General features: G+C 32.4%; 1 protein-coding gene across 4 annotated transcripts; it reads right to left on the bottom strand.

Annotated features, from left to right (window-relative positions):
• Positions 1 to 320: 320 nt before the first annotated feature.
• LOC132748010 (uncharacterized) lies at positions 321 to 19,578 on the bottom strand. 4 transcript variants are annotated; one of them, XM_060737551.1, is made up of 8 exons: positions 19,506 to 19,578; positions 15,953 to 16,118; positions 15,578 to 15,635; positions 13,483 to 13,633; positions 12,361 to 12,430; positions 11,724 to 11,770; positions 7,903 to 8,235; positions 321 to 7,860 (listed from the first exon to the last, which is right to left on the bottom strand). In XM_060737551.1, exons 2-8 carry the CDS (start codon positions 15,970 to 15,972, stop codon positions 7,520 to 7,522), a joined length of 1,020 nt encoding a protein of 339 aa, XP_060593534.1. In that variant the 5' UTR covers positions 15,973 to 16,118; positions 19,506 to 19,578; the 3' UTR covers positions 321 to 7,519. The 4 variants fall into 4 exon arrangements, with proteins under 4 accessions (XP_060593534.1, XP_060593531.1, XP_060593532.1 ...); XM_060737548.1 differs by having other exon boundaries at positions 321 to 8,235; XM_060737549.1 differs by lacking the exon at positions 19,506 to 19,578 and adding an exon at positions 18,360 to 19,498 and having other exon boundaries at positions 321 to 8,235.
• Between the last annotated feature and the right edge of the window lie 970 nt (positions 19,579 to 20,548).

The following is a 20,548-nucleotide window of genomic DNA, read 5'->3' as shown; positions in this document are numbered from 1 at the left end:
TAGATAGGAGTTATAAGAGTGGTCCAAAACCATATTAGTCTTAATGAGTCACACAGGGCAAATTGTCCTATGTAGTTATAGACTTTGTGTAACACAGTACTCAATTATTGAATGGAAACGATATATCAAGTTAATCAGATCAAAGTGAAAACCATTGTGCATAATAAAACATTTCAAATTGTCTTGCTGCCAAACTGGAAATCTGGTATCAGTAATAATTAATTCAACACAAAAGATGTTCAGAATTTGGGATTCTGTACTTGATTTAGATCCTCGTTTAATTCTAAACAAATTCAAGCAAATCAAAGCAAGACAGTGCATTTCTATTCTCAGTTTTATTTACTACATGTACTAATTTCTACATAAGCACAAAAAGATCAAAGATACATGTATAAAAGAATTTGCCTCATAGTATGTTATGTTTATTTTCATTTTATTTTATTTCCTACAAATAAAATTCTAATAAGTGAATGCATATTCCATATTGTATTATTCATAAAGCTGACACATCAGTTTTTTTTAACTATAACTCAATACAATATTGTAAAATATTTTTAATTTTCAGAATCACTAATAATTTACAAACACATCATTGATAATTTACTTATACTAAGACTTTAAACAAGAGGGCCATGATGGCCCTGAGGTCGCTCACCTGTATATAGCCCCCCCCCCCCAACGTTGCAGGGCCAATTTAACCCAAGGGCTTTTATTTGAACAAACTTGGTAGACACCCATAAGAAGATGTTTCATGCTAAACATCTAAGCTCTTGCTCATTGGGCTTTTTTAAAAGAAGATTTTTTTAAAGTTTTTACTATACACATATAGTTAAAAATAATGACACCCCTGGGGCCGGGCCAGTTTTGACCCCAGGGCTTTTATTTGAACAAACTTTGTAGACACTTACTAGAAGATGTTTCATGCTTAATATCTAAACTCTAGCTATTTGGGTTTTTTCAAAGAAGATTTTAAGTTTTTGCTATACACATATAAAGAAAATCAATGACCCCCGGGGCTGGGCCAATTTTGACCCCAGGTCCTTTATTTGAACAAACTTTGTAGACACTCACTTAAAGATGTTTCATGCTTAATATCTTAACTCTAGCTATTTGGGTTTTTTCAAAGAAGATTTTTTAAGTTTTTGCTATACACATATAAGGAAAATCAATGACCCCCGGGGCGGTGCCAATTTTGACCCCAGGGCTTTTATTTGAACAAACTTGGTAGACACCTATTAGAACATGTTTGATGCTAAATATCTTAGCCATAGCTCTTTGAGTTCTTTAAAAGAAGATTTTTTAAGTTTTTACTATATGCATATAGGGAAAATCAATGACCCCCCGGGGCCAGGCCAATTTTGACCCCAGGGCTTTTATTTGAACAAACTTGGTAGACACTTATTAGAACATGTTTCATGCTAAATATCTTAGCTCTAACGCTTTTGGTTCCTTAAAAGAAGATTTTTTAAGTTTTTACTATATGCATATAGGGAGAATCAATGACCCCCTGGGGCGGGGCCTATTTTGACCCCAGGGCTTTTATTTGAACAAACTTCGTAGACACCTATTAGAACATGTTTGATGCTCAATATCTTAGCCATAGCTCTTTGAGTTCTTTAAAAGAAGATTTTTTAAGTTTTTACTATATGCATATAGGGAAAATCAATGACCCCCCGGGGCGGGGCCAATTTTGACCCCAGGGCTTTTATTTGAACAAACTTGGTAGACACTTATTAGAACATGTTTCATGCTAAATATCTTAGCTCTAACTCTTTTGGTTCCTTAAAAGAAGATTTTTTAAGTTTTTACTATATGCATATAGGGAGAATCAATGACCCCCTGGGGCGGGGCCTATTTTGACCCCAGGGCTTTTATTTGAACAAACTTCGTAGACACCTATTAGAACATGTTTGATGCTCAATATCTTAGCCATAGCTCTTTGAGTTCTTTAAAAGAAGATTTTTTAAGTTTTTACTATATGCATATAGGGAAAATCAATGACCCCCGGGGCGGGACCAATTTTGACCCCAGGGCTTTTATTTGAACAAACTTGGTAGACACTCACTAGAAGATGTTTCATGCCAAATATCTCAGCTCTAGCTCTTATGGTTTTTTAAAAGAAGATATTTAAAGTTTTTTCTTTCGGTTGCCATGGCAACCAGAGTTCTGCATGGAATTAAATTCTTTGAACAATTTTTAAAGGTGACCACCAAAGGAACATTCCTGTGAAGTTTGGATGAAATTGGCTTAGTGGTTTATGAGGAGATGTCATTTAAAGTAAAAGTTTACGGACGGATGGACGACGGACGGACGACGGACGAAAAGCGATCACAAAAGCTCACCCTGTCAGGTGAGCTAAAAATTAATTATGAATAAAAAATATTTTCACTAACAGTAACACTTGATAGAATCACTGTTTCACAAAATGATTTTATTTTCAAGATATTCATCACTAACATGGTGTTATGGTATTTTAACAAAACTATGCTACAGAAAATATTCTAAGTTTAAAAGGAACTCCACTAAGGTGTTTAAATATGACAGTATTGGAAATAATTTTTCGTGATTAATGTTCCATTGCATGTAGATCTAGACCAGTAAACTGGGGTGCTAAATTTAAGATCATTTGCTCACTCCCCATTTATAGAATAATAATTCCAATTGTGAAAACTGACCAAAAATTAAAAAGCATTGCAATGCTTTTCACTAAAATTTGGCTTTGAATAGCAAAACAATTCGAGTTTCAATTCATTTCTGAATATATTGCATTTCTATCTTTTGCATATCTTTCTGTTTTAAGTGCCCCAGCTTATCTATGTTAGAAATAGTGCCCCAGCTTATCTATGTTAGAAATTTGAAATTTTATGTTTTAGGACCTTAGTGGAGTTCCTTTAACATCACAAATATGGTGTTCCAAATATTTAACAAAATTGAGCCGTGTCACGACAAAACCAACATCCGCGCAGTCTGATCAGGATCCATGCTGTTTGCATACCAACTCTATTACAAGAAGAGAAACTGATAGCGAACAGCATGGATCCTGATCAGACTGCGCAGGTCTGCAGGCTGGTCTGGATCCATGCTGGTCATAAATGCATTATGTTGGTTTTGTCATGACACGGCTCAATAATATTATAGAAAATTATTTAAATGGTACAATCACCAGCATGGTAATCAAGGTATTTAACAAAATTTTGCTACAGAAAATATTCTAAGTTGCACTGGTATGGGTATCTAGATACTGTACAAAATTATGTTACAAACATTTTTCCAAGTTGCTTCATGCCAATATCTTCATCAAAGTAATTAACAATTCCACACATGAAACTTTTTCTTCTAAATACCTTAATCACCTTCATAAAGAAGAGTTATCCCAGCACATGTGACACAAATACAACACTAAATCATTCATACACAATTAATAAACATTACATGTACATAGATACAAGTCCACACTTATAATAAAAGCATTTTTTTTTTCTCTCTGGTTTGATTTGAGGTTGCACCAACACAAAATTGGTCATATGGGGACTTTCCAGCTTTAATGGTGAAGAGAGACCTCAGGTGCCCCTAAGGCAAAAACGTTCTATACATGTTACATGTAGTAATGAAAATTAGCCAGTAGAGCTGGTTATAGTCCTGCTTCAACTTATTTAATTCATCAAAAATCTTATTAAATAATTTACAGTCCATGACAAAATTTATCTTATTCAATATAAATAAAATGTACATGCAAATATAAGGCCAAACAGCAGTTATTATTCTTGTTTTCTTTTCTCTTTTATTTTTTATGCCAATTTTAACACATGATTTTGGTTACATCTCCTTAAGATCCACCAAATTGGCTTTCCTGGATGATGAACTAACCTCACCACAAGTGACCAACATGATTTCTGAATATCTCAGCCGTGAGAGACAAAACAACCATTATTAAACACAATGTCCAAGATCAATTGTCACAAAGTATAAATTACTGTAAAATTATTATTATTCGTGGGGCACAAATTTTCGTGGGTAGGTCAATCCACAAATTTTAAGATCAGACAAAATTTTATACCAATAAATAATTCTTGCCATGTCTCTATTCTATATATTACAAACCTGCATCGGCGCTTTTCCGCCGATTTTTGTGTAATGAATGCCCAGAGGCGAGGATAAAATTTATTGACAAGCGCTGTGTGATATGTAAAAATATGTATTATTATATTTTTTTACAAAACATTGAAAATCCACGAAATTAAGAACCCACGAAAATGCCTGTTTTGATTAAAACCACGAAATTTCATGCCCACGAATATAAGTGAAATCGTAGTACACCAACCCAAAGGATCAAACTTGCGACTCTTAGATTAGTAGTTTTATGCTCTCACTGTTGAGCTAAAAGTGCAGGCCAACAAATAGCAAATTCTATGACGTAAGAAAGAGGACAAGATATCATTTCCTAGATAAAAACATGCTTTATACACTGCAAACATCAATCCACCTTGCTCGAAATCGAAATAGCAATGTGAACCAATGGACTTCTGAATACAATATACAGGTATGTAAATAAATATCACTTCTGAATGGACAGAATGTTTTCATACATTAAAGGATCTGACTTAAACTATGATTAATACTATAACTTTTCTTTTTTGAAACAAGCTCAGGAAAAATTTTATTTTGACAATTGACAATCTCTGATTATATCCAAGGAAAATAAATGTCAGATTCTTTTTATTACATGTAACAATCTGTTTACAACTTTTTATAAAAATTAACATTCTCACAAAAAGTGCTGTTGTATTAAAGGGACTCCACATTCTCTCACCAGTTCTTCCAGAACAAACATTCTTATAGTGCAAAATGACCCAAAAATGAAAAACCTTTTGAAGGCTTTTGGCTCAAAATGGGCAAAGAATTGCAGAAAAAATCAACAATCAATCTCTTTTGATTTCTTTATTAATAACCTTTTGCAGGTTTTTCCAATGAAGTGCTTCACTTCATCTAAGTAAGAATTTCAAAATTGATGTTTTAGGCTATTTTTTCTTACCAAAGTGGAGCTCCTTTAAACATGGGTATATAAAGATACATTTCTATACATAATGGTTATATAACATCGAAATAATCATAAAAGTCTTGTGATAAGTCATTGATTACAGAATTATACAAACTAAACAGGAATATACAAATACATTACAGCTTATCATACAACAGCTTTTATTTTCTCTATTAAAAAAAAACAATTTACAATCAATTATGTATTTAACCCTGAACCTACTAAATTACTAAAATGGACTTGTCCAGCTTCCATTTTTGGAACTGTCTATTCAAAGGTTTAGGGATTTTATCTATTTTATTTTATTATTTTTTTGAAGTCCAATAGGTAACTCCGTTTATTGTCCCCATAATAGGTAAAATAGGGTCGGGGATCCATCCACTATTTCACCCTACAATTTATTGTAATGTTATGAAAAACATAAGGACATAATACATTTATATCATCCATAATTTTATAATATATACAATATACAGAAAATAAATATTCTCTTGGGATCTTAGAGTATTTCATTTCCACAAAAACTGGATATAATATACTCAAACTGTACTATATAAGTAGTAATTCAAAAATATACTATCAATTTGCTATCATATCAACTAATGAGTACATAGATTTTTTTAACTTTAGTTTAACTAACTATTGAAGATGCTAGCTAGAGTTTTAGGGATTTTATTTTCAATATACAAAAATTGAGCTACCAACATTATAGGAGCTGTTCAGACTACACAGGTATGTAGGCCAGCCTGGCTCTATACTAGTCACTTTAGGCTCCTGCAGCATGAAAAGGGTTTAAAGATATACTATGCTCATTTTTGAGTAAAATAGTTTAATCGAAGAAATTTATTAAAACCTATGAAATTCTTACTGAATATGTCTAATTTGAATAAACAAGAGCTGTCGGTAGGACAGCAACGCTCGACTATTCTTAGTGCTTGATAGTAAAAAAAAAATGCTTGATACAATTACCTCCTCCTGTTTACAGGTTGGGGTAATGATGGTGAACAAGTGTGCAAAGTTTCAAAGCCATATGTCAATGGACTTTGAAAATATTTGAACTATTACAAAAACTTTAACGTAAATTCTAAGTCGAAAAAGGGGCATAATTCTGTCAAAATGCTTGATACAGTTACCTCCTCCTGTCTACAGGTTGGGGTAATGATGGTGAACAAGTGTGCAAAGTTTCAAAGCCATATGTCAATGGACTTTGAAAATATTTGAACTATTACAAAAACTTTAACGTAAATTCTAAGTCGAAAAAGGGGCATAATTCTGTCAAAATGCTTGATACAGTTACCTCCTCCTGTCTACAGGTTGGGGTAATGATGGTGAACAAGTGTGCAAAGTTTCAAAGCCATATGTCAATGGACTTTGAAAATATTTGAACTATTACAAAAACTTTAACATAAGTGGTTACGCCGACGCAGACGCCGACGCTCGGGTGACTACAATAGCTCTACTTATTCTTATCGAATAGTCGAGCTAAAAAATAAATAAATAAATATATAAACTATGCATTTGATGTCACGTTCTGTATTATAGGACAAGTAAAGTTGGTCTTTTCTTAAAAAACTGCCAGTTTTTTAACGGCACTATATATCCATACTGTGATGACCTATAGTGCTTAGAGTTGACAACATGACATATCAACTTTGTGTGAAGTCAAAACATGTTTATTTCATATTTACAAAGAGACTGTATAGCAAATATTCATATTTTCTGATATCATATTTGAGCATAGTATATCTTTTAAGTAGTTTCTAATAACATCTTACAAAGTTCTTCCAAAATTAGATTTATCACATATCTGTGCCACTTTTGTGACTATGTAAAAACTGTGCATATATTTACATTACATCATTTGCATTATACAAACAGAGTTTAAAGACGTGCTATGTGTTAGGCATCTCAATAAAAAAGTGATTCATTTTTACAGTACACAGCACTTATTTTGGATATGTGATGAATATAATATCATATTTATGTAGCTTTATTGCTAAATTTAATTAACTCCATGAATAAAATATCATTATGCTTACATTATATAATTTTATTTAACCTGTTCAATAAATTTGGTGCCAGTCTATATAATATCTAGATTCTTTTACTGTAGTTTTAGATATTCTTTTACTGTAGTTATCTTGTATTAAATTGTATTGTCTTTAGAGTAAATTAATCTTTAATCTGATATTAAATCATTTTATAAATTATTAAGGTCTGTTTATAAACTTTGGAAATAACCATTCCACAATTATATGTATATCAAGTTTAGTGAAAATCATTCCACAAATTCAAGGGGAGATATTGACCCAAAGGTTTCTTTTTTTGTTTTTCATTTTTATCACCCATTTAAAAAAGAAACCCTACAAATTTAACACACAACAATATAAACATGCTTAATGCCAAGTTTGACAAAGATTCATTCATTGGTGCATAGGATGTTACACTATCAAATAAACTCAAAAACCGGCCACCGAAATACTATTCAAACTCCGGAAGTATGGGAAGGGATGTTTGAAATTTTTTAGATTTGTCCTTTTGCTGTTTGTATGGGTGAAATCTCTCCTGTAAGGCCCTTCTTGTTTGCTCAGATTTTATACGCAAATTTGCCTGCAAAGCTTCCCTCAGTTCAGGGCTTATTGTATATTGTGCAGGATCTGGTGGCTTCTGGGGCATCGACTTGTAAGGATTTAGACTTGGCAGAGTATTTGACTGATCATCTGGTTGTATACCAACCGTGGCATTGCCATTTCCAGAAGCATTACCAACAGAAACAATACCATTATCAAACAATGCATTGGAATTATCAACAAGAGCATTGCCTATACCAACCGAAATATTACCTTTACCAACAAAAACATTACCTATACCAAACAAATCATTGGCATTACCAAACAAATCATTACTTAAGCAAACTTTATTTTGCTTTGACATAGGGTTGCTTTTAGCAACTGAAACAATGACAGGTTCTAAAGAAGTCTTGCTTTCACCAACAGCATTTAAACTGTAATCAAGTTCCATTCTTTCTACATCATTGATTTGACCATGCACTTCTGTTAAACAGTTGTCTTTGTTTTCAGCTTTTTTGTCGGGAAAGGCAATATCATCAGTAGGAATATAAGGTTTCTGGTTTGAACCATTATGCGATTGTAAGTTTTCTTTCCATTTAACACCAACATCTGACTTGCCAATGAATTCTGAAAACAAAAATAAATTCTAATTCTTATGCATGCACAAGCTTTAGTATATAGATGACTTGTTCCTTATCTTCCTTATCTATATACTATATCTATTTACATCAAATTTCAAGTTACTGTCAGACACTGGATCTATGGAAAGAAAATTTTGTCGAAAAAAAAGGGGCATTATTCTGTCAAAATGCTTGATACAGTTACCTCCTCCTGTCTACAGGTTAGGGTCATGATGGTGAACAAGTGTGCAAAAGTTTCAAAGCCATATGTCAATGGACTTTGAAAATATTTGAGGTATCACAAAAACTTTAACGAAAATTGTAAGTTGGAAAAAGGGGCATAATTCTGTTAAAATGCTTGATACAGTTACCTCCTCCTGTCTACAGGTTAGGGTCATGATGGTGAACAAGTGTGCAAAAGTTTCAAAGCCATGTGTCAATGGACTTTGAAAATATTTGAGGTATCACAAAAACTTTAACGAAAATTGTAAGTCGGAAAAAGGGGCATAATTCTGTTAAAATGCTTGATACAGTTACCTCCTCCTGCCTACAGGTTAGGGTCATGATGGTGAACAAGTGTGCAAAAGTTTCAAAGCCATATGTTTATGGACTTTGAAAATATTTGACGTATTACCAAAACTTAAAACGAAAATTGTAAGTCGAAAAAGGGGCATAATTCTGTCAAAATGCTTGATAGAGTTACCTCCTCCTGTCTACAGGTTGGGGTCATGATGGTGAACAAGTGTACAAAGTTTCAAAGCCATATGTCAATGGACTTTGAAAATATTTGAGGTATTACAAAAAACTTTAACATAAGTGGTTACGCCGACACGGATGCCAACGCTCAGGTGACTCTAATAGCTCTACTTATTCTTATCAAATAGTCGAGCTAAAAATGGTGATTAATACTGCAAAATCACTCATCAATCACTTATAACTTGTAACTTATTACTTAAATTTTGAACTTTTTACTTATTCTTAAAATATTAGAACATTTCTCTAAAGTCTGATTTTCTTAAAATACATGTAGTTTAGCTCATCTAGAGGCATGCACTAAATAGCATAGATTAATTTGGATTGCTGTTTTGATGGGTTAAGAGCCAATATTGAATTGTCATTAGACTTTTCCATGTAATTAATTGCCCACTTTTCAACACAAGTGGTTTGAAAGTGAAACGAAGGGTATTAGGCATGATTATGTTAAACACATTACAGGCCTAGACATTAACTTTTGAATCAGGTTGTCCTGTTGGGCAAGTAGTTTTTAAAACTACTTGCCCTGACCTAAGACTTACTTGTCCTGACCTAAAAATGGTAAAAATGTATCAATCAGAAAAGACAAACAAGCTCATACATTATTACTTCTTGTATAAGGTCATGTTAACATAAGGCAATAAACTAGACATATTGTTTATGAAATTGATTGTTAGTTAGTCACAAATATTTTTGTATTCAGTAGTTTTTCTAAAACATCAGTTCATCAAGCATTATCCAGGCTAATAACGACGACTACTATATTAGATAAAACAAGAGCTGTCGGTAGGACAGCACGCTCGACTATTCGAAGTGCTTGATAGTAAAAGAGCCTTGATAATGTTAAATTTTTTAAGTTCACAAAAGGGCTAATTTTTTTTATAAATTCATGTTATAGGCCTTAGAGAGAGTCTAATTATACAGTATTGGCTTGACTATTCGGAAGGTAATGTCACGAGGGTGTTTTATTGAGTATAATAATACTAATTACCTATGAATACATAAATTTGACAGAAAAGGTACAAAGGCTTGTTATTAAGATGTTTTATCAAGTAAATAACTGCTTTATTATTATGAATGCATAAAATTGTCCCAAAAAAGGCACAAACCCTTCAGTAGTTATTGAGATAACAGCTTACAAGCAAAACTTTACCATGAATTTCTAAGTTGAAAAAGGGGAGAAATATCAGCTTAATTACAAGATAGAATTATGGATCTTTGTCAGTGGCCTACAATTATGACCCTAAATGCATATGTGAAGTTTTAAATAAATATCTTTAATAGTTATTGAGATATGTAAAACTTGCATGTAAACATTAACCAAGAGACTAAGTAGAAAAGGGGATATGAATCAGCCTTAATGCAAGATAGAGTTATGGAACTTGGTCAGTGACATACAATTATGACCCTCCAATTATGACCCTAAGTGCATGTGTAAAGTTTCAAGTAATTATATTTGAAGACCTTTAACCTTTAACCAAAATTTCTAAGTTTCAAAGGGGCAAATAATTCTGCAAATATTGCAGGCAGAGTTATGCAATTTTGCAAACTGATGTACATTGTTACTATAAAAAAGTATTTTAAATTTCAATTGAATATCTCAAGCAATAATTGAGATATTTGATTTTACAAAAAATTTTAACCAAAATTTCTAAGTTAAAAAGGGGAATAATTCTGTCAATATTGTAGGCAGAGTTATCCAACTTGTCAATCTGATGTAGCTTGTTACTATAAATAAGTATTGTAAGTTTCAATTGAATATCTCAAGTAATAATTGAGATATTTGACTTTACAAAAAACTTAAACCAAAATTTCTAAGTTAAAAAGGGGCATAATTCTGTCAATATTGTAGGCAGAGTTATCCAACTTGTCAATCTGATGTAGCTTGTTACTATAAATAAGTATTGTAAGTTTCAATTGAATATCTCAAGTAATAATTGAGATATTTGACTTTACAAAAAACTTTAACCAAAATTTCTAAGTTAAAAAGGGGCATAATTCTGTCAATATTGTAGGCAGAGTTATCCAACTTGTCAATCTGATGTAGCTTGTTACTATAAATAAGTATTGTAAGTTTCAATTGAATATCTCAAGTAATAATTGAGATATTTGACTTTACAAAAAACTTTAACCAACGCAGACGCCGACGCTGACGCCAACGCCGGGGCGACTACAATAGCTCTCATATTCTTCGAATAGTCGAGCTAACAATAAATCATTTTTCCAATACGAATCGAAAGGTCAATACGATTATTTACATATTTTCAATGATATCTTTACATGCACGCATCAAAATTAAAACGACAGCATGACCCAGGAATTACCTTGTACAAAATTAAATATAGTCTATTATTAGAACGGGGAATTATCTTACCCCGGCGCATGCTCATATTTTGGCTTCTGTTTTCTATATCAACAAATGTACATGACCGTAGTAAATTCACATTATTGATAATGATTCATGGTGTATTTTTGTTTTACAGATGTTTATAAATGAAAAGATGTTTTTTCTATTTATTTTGTACATGCGTTTTGTTAATGATGCTTTTTAATTTCACTTGCCCTGTCGGACAAGTGCTTTTCAAAATCACTTGCCCGGACCAAACTTTTAGTTGTCCCGGGCAGTCGCACAACTGTTTATGTCGAGCCCTGCATTGTCACATTAAAAAAATATGACTAAGATTTACAGTTTAAAATGCACAATTTTTCTTAAATTAAATGGAAACAACAAACATAGCAAACCTTCAAGAGTCTTTGAGGTGAGTTCAATGTCTTCTTGTTTCTTTAACCTGAGAAATTTAGAAATCACATATCATTTAGAAACACTTTTGTGTATTAAACATGTTCATTAATTTTGTTTGCTTGTAAGGCCATTTCTTTTTTTAAACATCTCCATGCTCGACTTTTTCTTATTTCTACACATCAGCAGTAAAAAAAGGACCAACAAAATCATGAAAAGATATTTCAAGTCCTGTCATATCATAAACGTCAGTAGAATCCCTTTGAGGAACGTTTCTAGTCTTCAACCACCTGTAAAAAGCTTAACAGTTTGGCCACTTGACCTGAAAACTTATATTAGCATTATATTAGTGCATGTATTAGCATTGCCAAAAATACATAGCAGTCATTTAATTTTAAAGGGCAATATTCCTATAAAGTACAGTATCAGTGTAAAATGGCAATCATTTTCATATTCAAGACCTTCAGCTTTGACTTATAGAGCCACAAAGGCAACCATCCTAGTAACTTCGAGCAAAAACAATTTGACATATAAAAGGGACAATTAGCCTTCAAACACTTGCATAAAAAATAAACCTGTTGTTCTTGTAAGACTAGCATTAAATAAATCGTAAGTATTACTACTATTGTATTACTGTACCTTGGAAGTTTATCTTCAGTCTCTTTGAATGTTACTGTGTCATCATTAATTGTCTCAATCAAATCAAACTCTAAAACAAAAACAGAGAATCACTACACTTAAGACATTCCAAAATAAGTTTACATTTTAATAAACTAGTGGTAATGGGTAACAGTGGCCCTAATGGTAAAAGTGTCTGCCTCTCAACCCAATGATCATGGGTTTGACCCCTACTCGATGTCATGACCATGTTTCTCAATAAACACCAATACAGGTTTGTTCCAGAAAGCAAATTTGAATGTTAATTTAAGTTGCGATAACTTGTTTCACATTTGACTTATAAATAACCATCCACTAATTTAGATGAAAGTAAACCACTTGACTCAAAGAAGTAGGGGTGTTTAACATTTCATAACTTATTCATTAATATAATTATCAGACTAAAATTATCAAAAGTGATAATCAGATTTATCGCATGCAACTTTATAAAAACGGTATTGCATGACCGTGCATATACTTTTGACATAATGTCAGTTGCAATTTACAAACATAGGGTAAAGATGCCCTAAAGGATAATGTCACACTATTAAGCGCATCATTTAATAAGCCATTCTTTTTTTTTTTTACTGTACTTATTTTTGATATGTAATAAAAAGAATAGTATATTCAAGTAGATTCATTACAAATTTTTTTTAACTAGTTGGATGAAATAACATTTTACTCGAAAGAGGCTCGCATATTATCATTTTGTTAAACTCATTCAACAAATTCATTATTCATACAATATCTTCTATTTAAATATTTGGTACATAATGAGACAAAAAGCCAGCTGGCATTGTAAAGAACAAGTAATAGCAGGTATGTATTGTTATGGTTGAGTGCACACCTACGTTAATAATCATAAGCACAACTTCAGACAACAATGTCAGAAAATCGACTCTTTGGCTTTGCGGTCTAGAGCTTTATTACTATTGCTTGTAAGCAGGAGGTTGAAAGTCCGAATCCAGCCACGGAGGAATCTTTTCTGAAGCATTTGCATTTTTCTGTTACAAACTAAAAATGTTCACAAATGTTTACATAGATCTTTTTGATAAACTTTAAGTAGTAGAGGCTACATTAAATCAAACAGAGACTTTCAGTTACCCTCTCTGATTTGAAGAATGTCGCCACATAGCTCATTGTCCGATTCAGAGAATTCTTCCGACTTGTTAATATCGTCTGCTTTCTCTATCTCCGGTAAGACCTCATCTTTCAATGTGTTTCCCTCTTCTTTTGTTGTTTTTCCAGAAAATTTCTACAAAAATCAGAAATGAAGATATACAAAATATGTAAGGTTAACAAAGCTAAGAATTATAAAGAACCCCAAATATGAGTCATATTTATTTTATATTACGTAATGCAATTATTTTGTACATTTTGTATACATATTTTACTTATTTGTATTTCCTAGTTTAAACCTTTAAATAACATTATTTTTACAACTAGAACTATCGCTGAATGCGATTCATACCCCCCATCAATGTCCTTGACAGAAGACAACTTGGAAAGGTGGTTATAAGGGAATAACTTTAGTGGCACAAATACATAAAAATAAATTGTCTCTGGTGAAAAAAAGACTAATTGTACAGGTAATAGTATAAATATTTATTATCAAATCATGTTCGAAACAGTTACAAATAACCTTTCATTTTCCTAATGTACTAAACATTTTATAAGTCATTTCTTGACCTTCAAGTGTGGCCTTGACCTTAAGTTGGCACAAGGGTAAGATGGGTTCTGCACATTGCCCAGTTAGGGTGAACATTTGAGTAAAGTTTGAAGAAAATTCTTCCATTAGTATAGAATTTATAGAGGGGACACAACATATTGTCTAGTATTGATTGTACGTAAATTTAAAGATTTAAAAAGGGGCATAACTTTGTCAAAATGCAATACAGACTTATGAAACTTTGACCTTCATATCTTACTTGTGACACCTCATATATTTGTTTCAAGCAAATACCTGAGCTAGTTTCAGAAATATTCAAGTACATGTTAAAATTTAAGAACATTTTTAAGTCAATTTTTGACTTTCAAGTGTGACCTTGACCTTTAGCCGGCACAAAGGTGACATGGATTCTGCACATAACCTTGTTGAGGTGAACATTTGAGTAAAGTTTGAAGAAAATTCTTTCATTAGTATAAGATTTATAGAGCGAACATGACATATTGTCTAATATTTGATTGTATGTAAATTTGAAGACTTAAAAAGGGGCATAACTTTGTTAAAATACAATACAGAGTTATGAAACTTGACCAGCATATCTAAATTGTGACACTTCATATATATTTTAAATTTCAAGCAAATACCTTTTCTAGTTTCAGAAATATTCAAATAAATGTTAAAATTTAAGAATATTTTCTGTGTCGAATATTGACCTTCAAATGTGACCTTGACCTTAAGCTGGCAAAAAGGTGATATGAGTTCTGCACATCTCCTTGTTGAGGTGAACATTTGAGCCAAGATTGAAGAAAATCTTTCAATTAGTGTAGGACTTGCCGAGCAGACACGACATACTGTCTAATATTTGATTGTTTGATATTTGACCTTCAATTGTGACCTTGACCTTGAGCTGACACATGGGCAACATGTATTCTGCACAGCCCCTTGTTGAGGTGAACATTTGAGCCAAGTTTGAAGAAAATCCTTCAATTGGTATAGGATCTATAGAGCAGACACAAAAATGGAGAGGGACGGACGGACCGACCAACTGACCGATGCGACAAAGCGAATCCATTATAGCCCCCTCACATTTTGTGGTGGGGGTAAAATAATCACTCCTCAAACTTTGGGATAGAAACTATTATTCTAACATGCCAAACATACTTAAGATATCATTACATTTTGCTTAAGCCTAGGAAGCACTTTAGGTATTTTAACACTTTTCTTTGTTTAACAGATGGGTCTGGACCGTTATAATAAAGTAAATAGAAACAAATACAGAATAATAATGTACATGTATATCAAATCTGATAGATAAAAGATGAAGAAAACTGAAAAAAATCCCTGAGAAAACTTCATTATAATATTCAAAACATAAAATTTCGACATCGTTTTTTTTGCATGTTGTTTAGTAATACAGTGAAATACAACCTAACAACGACTGCACAAAAAGGATCACTCCTAGTAAAAGAACTTCAGGTCACATGGTAATTCACCTCAAAATAAAATCCTCACTTTAAAATAACTTTAACCTACTTTGTATACAGTTTTCACAAGGTCTGACGTGCTAGGCTGTGAACTATTTCCAAACCGCCTGTTATATAAAAATAGAAAAGAAAAACAATATTTTATATATTAATATTTAACAGAAAAATTATAGATAATATACTTTCTTATTATTATTATTGTGAAAGGCTACTGTAATGGGGCTCCACTGAGGTCAGAGCCTAAAAATCAAAATCTGCAATTCTTAATGATACATATCATTTTTATATGTCAAGATGATTTATTCCTTATTCCAAAATACAAACTCTTTGTTGACACTGCAACTACTTTTACTTGTTACATTTCATGTTATTTTCTGTTTTGTTTTTTTGTGTTATTAAGTAAATGAGAAGCCACTTTGCTTACTTAAGTTCTGGTTCTGCCATGTTCCTTGCAACAGCATGTAAAGGGAACCAGTAAGTAAAATCCAAATTAATGGACTGCTGTTGTAAAGGGAACCAGGATGTAAAATCCAAATAAATGGACTATCAATCTAATGTTAATCCACTGGTGCAAGGTCTCTTCTAGATATCTGGAATAAAATTTAACAGAATATAAACTCTATAAACTTGATATTAATTACATTTTTTTTGCTTCATGTATGAAACACACAAATCAATATAGCAAGCAAATGGTGGTGTTTGTAGTTTTCACTCCAGATCACGACAGTAAGCCTCATTAAATTCACCAGAGCACAGTTCTTCCTAGGCAGACTGTAAAGCAGTTTACCAGTACTACTTGCCTTCACTTTCGTAAGGAACTGAAACTCCTGTACATACAACAGCAGAGGTACAGTGCGAATGACTGTAGAAAGGATTTCATGATCAATCACAACGAAAGTGACCTGTGCCGTCCAGGAATCGAACCCGAATCACCTGTTTCACAGACCAACGCTCTATCTTATTGAGCTTACCAAATGGCTATAATAAGCAAATTTGTAACTTTACAAATATGTATCTATATATTTCACTTTCACTCTTTCATTAAAGTTAATCTTACACATTAATTAATCTCCTATGCACTATCAGGGAAAAGATAAGCTTATATTAATTATAACAATTTTTAATTATCATTATAATGAGGTAAATTATAAGAATATTTATTTGTCTGTTTTGTTTTGTATATGGTGCACCAACACAATTTATGGCGACGAAACAGGAAAGATGATTTTGGCTAACCTCCGGTTTTACAACATTTAAAGCAAAACCAGGGGTCAAAACCACATCATCTGCTGGAGCTAAGAGATGCATAGACTCCAGTAATTTGAACCCATTTGATTCCTAAATATAAGTTCTCATGCATAAATTTGTTATATGGTTTGTGTTGGACAAAAAATGCTTTAATGTGTATGGGCCTTTTTTTCCTAAATTGTGAAGGGGTTCATGTTTTTTTTTTATTTCGAAACAAAGCGTGATTTTTTTTTATAAATTATGAAGTTTTAGTGTTGTTTTTTAAAATTGTGAAAGAAGAAGCATGATATTAAGAATTCTTGAACAAAAACTTTGCAATCGGGTATTATGCCCGGTATATATTAACACTAACAGAAAAGAAAACATTAACGAAAAGATTCTCATGAGCAATGTGCTAGTGTTTTTTTTTAATATGCGTGACTCAGGGTGAAATTTATTATGTAAAAACAGCTTCATGAAATGCGGGTCCTGCATGGTATGGTCAGGTATTGAACTCTTGACGTCCAAATTATCAAAGTTTTATTATCAAAACATTAAGTTGTGTAAAATAACATCACGCTAGCACATGGAAAGGATAGCATTAAAAAGTGTTTTCTTTATACAAAATACAGGTACATGTATTGATATTGAATCATATGCGAAAAACAATTCCTAACTCACATTTTTCTTTATTTAATAAAAGTGAAAAATTTTCTTCAGGTATAACAACATGAAATGTTCAAACTGAAACATTGTCGCAGGTTTGAATATCTCTAATTTCATTAATAATGTGTTAAGAATTTGTAATATTTTAGCGTAGATCTTGAGTCACCGTACCAGTGCTCAACCAGTTTTTCACAAAATCACATAAAAACTATTTCAGAACAAAAAGTTTACTAGGAAACTTATTTTTGTTACAAAGCAGGCCCTTTCAAACTCACAATAAGCTAAAGCTTTTTAACGACACAGATCAGGATACAATTTACCACAGAGCTGTATATAGGGTATAAAACCACTATATTTTTCAGGCAACCAAACCAGTGGTCGACCAGGTGGTTTTATCTCTATCAGAACTTTTATTTTTTTAAAAACAGATATGACTTTTTATGTTCAACAATTTTATTTCAAAAATATTTTGAAACATTTATGTTTTAGTGTCCATGGATGTAAATATGAGAGTAAATATGATACGAAGGAAATGCTATACATTGACAAATAAAGTGTTTATAAGAGTTTCGGAATTTACATATACTGGGGTGTTTGAGATTACTTATTCTCATATTTTTTTTACTATTAATCACTCTGCAAACATAGTTAAATGTGATACTTGGTGAAATACACAAATGGTCTACTCTTTTAGTGGTGTGTTCCCGATTTGTTTCCGTACAGCTGCCATATTTGTTTGCATGTTCTGATAGCCCCTGCCTTTTATGGAAAGCTGGGTTTTGATGATTTTTGGGTGCCTTTCCTATGGAAATCAATTGGAAGCATAAAAGTAAAGGCAATTTAACAAAATATTGTCCACATTTGCCCTAAATTATCATTATTTCAGTGTTTTAAATAGTTTTTACTGCTACTTTTATTATAGAAATGTATTTTTGTACTGTTTAATATTGTCTGCAAAAGGCCAATCTTCCACCAAACTTGGAGTACTTGTACATGGTGTAGAGGTTACTGGTCAGGCACAAATAGCACACACAAACTCATAGGGTTTTTCCACTTTAACGCAAATAGAAGTATTGGTCGAGCACAGGTTCTGTAACTCTACTGGTTGGAAACCATCAACCGGACACTTTTTAAACATTTTTCCATGCAAATTCCTTTATTTTAAAGCTAGAGATCCAAAGAATTTGACACATTACAGCTTAAGGTTCTTCTCCTAACTAACAAGCCAGTTTATTTATATAAAAATTACCTTAATTGTCCACACTACAGTACCATGTCCGATTATGTGTCCGGACAGATATTGTAACTTTAATCAAGATAAGTAGTAAGGTGTTTTTATTTTATATTCTTAACATGATACAATATTTTAGCAACAAATGCTGATTTTTTTTTATATTTATTGTTTGCACTGCAAATGACTATAGTTAGTACAAGAGGTCAGATATTGCACTATTGACGTCCAAATTTTCCAAGTCAACTTTCTTGAAATTACCATTTATGTAAGTTGAAATAAATTTAAGTACTTATAGAAGAAACATGTATTTATTGTGATAAAAAGGTGCATGGCTGACTGACAACCACTGAACAAAGAAAAAAAATCTAAATCAGTTATTTTTGCGACCGTCACGGTTTGATGGTTGTCCGGTTTTGATGGTCCCCGACCAGTAGTCAGTATAATTCAAGGTAACACTGCTGAAAAGCAAATATTATATCAAAGACTGTTTTCAATCTGAATGAGGCTATTCTTGCAGTTGTGAAGCAAACTGGTCTTCTTCAAATTAATAATGAGCCTTTATATAACGGCAAAGTTTATCTTGTCAACTCTACATCACCATCAGAGCCAATAATCATCCTATACAGGTATCCTACAGGTAACTATACGTCCACTTCCAATGATTCAGAAGGTTTGGCTCTGGTCCAAATAATTTGAGACTGAAAAGAATTCGCATTGTGAGACTGCACCATTATAAATTTACTCAGCTAGATCAGAAACTCCTCTATGATCCTTAATTAATCGTATATTATACGACATTGTGAATGACAGTAAATAAAAATAACATAACTTTATCATAAAAAATTCTCACCTTCTTCCTTCTTCCTGGTCTGCTCGCTAATACCAGTATAATGTACTGTACGGTATTGAAGTACGGTACGGAACTATACCGTCCCAAAATCGTACGGTGCTGAAATATACGGAAATATACCTGACTTTTAACTGATTTTTTTTAAGTTCGACGATTTTAAGTGCTGTACAAATTGTAGGCCTACAGGCTGCAAAAATTTTCAGCAAAGCATCAAATACTTCAAAAGCTCAATTTTCACGTTTACAATATCTTCCTTGCGGCTAGCGTGTAATGTTTGTGTGGCTGTAAGTTTCATTTTCATCGGACAAAGGTGTATTACATAACGTGTTTTGCAGATTTCAAAGACATAAGAAAATAAATATATAGCTTGTCTCGACGTAAAATAGTGTGCGAATCACTGATGCATTATATCACGTGATTGGTCAAGTGGTTTTGGCGGTAAAACGCTCGGTGAAATAGTTAAAACCTGAGACCACACTGGGACAAAAAAAAAGTTATTTTTGATCCCAGTTTAAACATAATTTTATTGCATCACAAACATATAAAATATAATACAAATAATAAGTAACACATTCTGCATATGGATTGGGCAACAAGCTCTTGCAACATCCCAGACTCCCGCAATTTCGTTCCTTTCGGAAGTTCGACGGAAAGGACCGGAAAAAATGTTCGATCCTTGGTAACATTTTCATGAATAATACATGTATACGAGTACATCTCCCTTTTGATATTAAACTTAAGTCTTCTAAGCAGACACAACTTCCATTGGATACACCTCACTTATTCACATCAAATTATCTATATGAGAAGCGCTAAAAAATCGGTATTCAATATTTAATTCCGACTCTATTTCTAAAAAAATTTTCCTTCGCATATTTTCTTCACTTCATTTCTTCACTTGATCTATATAAGAATTTCTTTGCTTCAGTTTACTATTGTTCCAAAACCACGACTCTATCTGACCACTTCTAAAAGTAAAAAAGCAGGTTCTTTCTAATTCTTTTTGAAAGACCCTGGATAAAGTTAAATTTTAAAGGCACATT

Source organism: Ruditapes philippinarum, unplaced genomic scaffold (assembly GCF_026571515.1).
Source record: "Ruditapes philippinarum isolate M1 unplaced genomic scaffold, ASM2657151v2 ctg4140_1_1_1_1, whole genome shotgun sequence".
NCBI classification, from domain to species: Eukaryota; Metazoa; Mollusca; class Bivalvia; order Venerida; family Veneridae; genus Ruditapes; species Ruditapes philippinarum.
The sequence above is the reverse complement of the archived record's forward strand: the minus strand, read 5'-3'. Positions and strand labels throughout refer to the sequence as shown.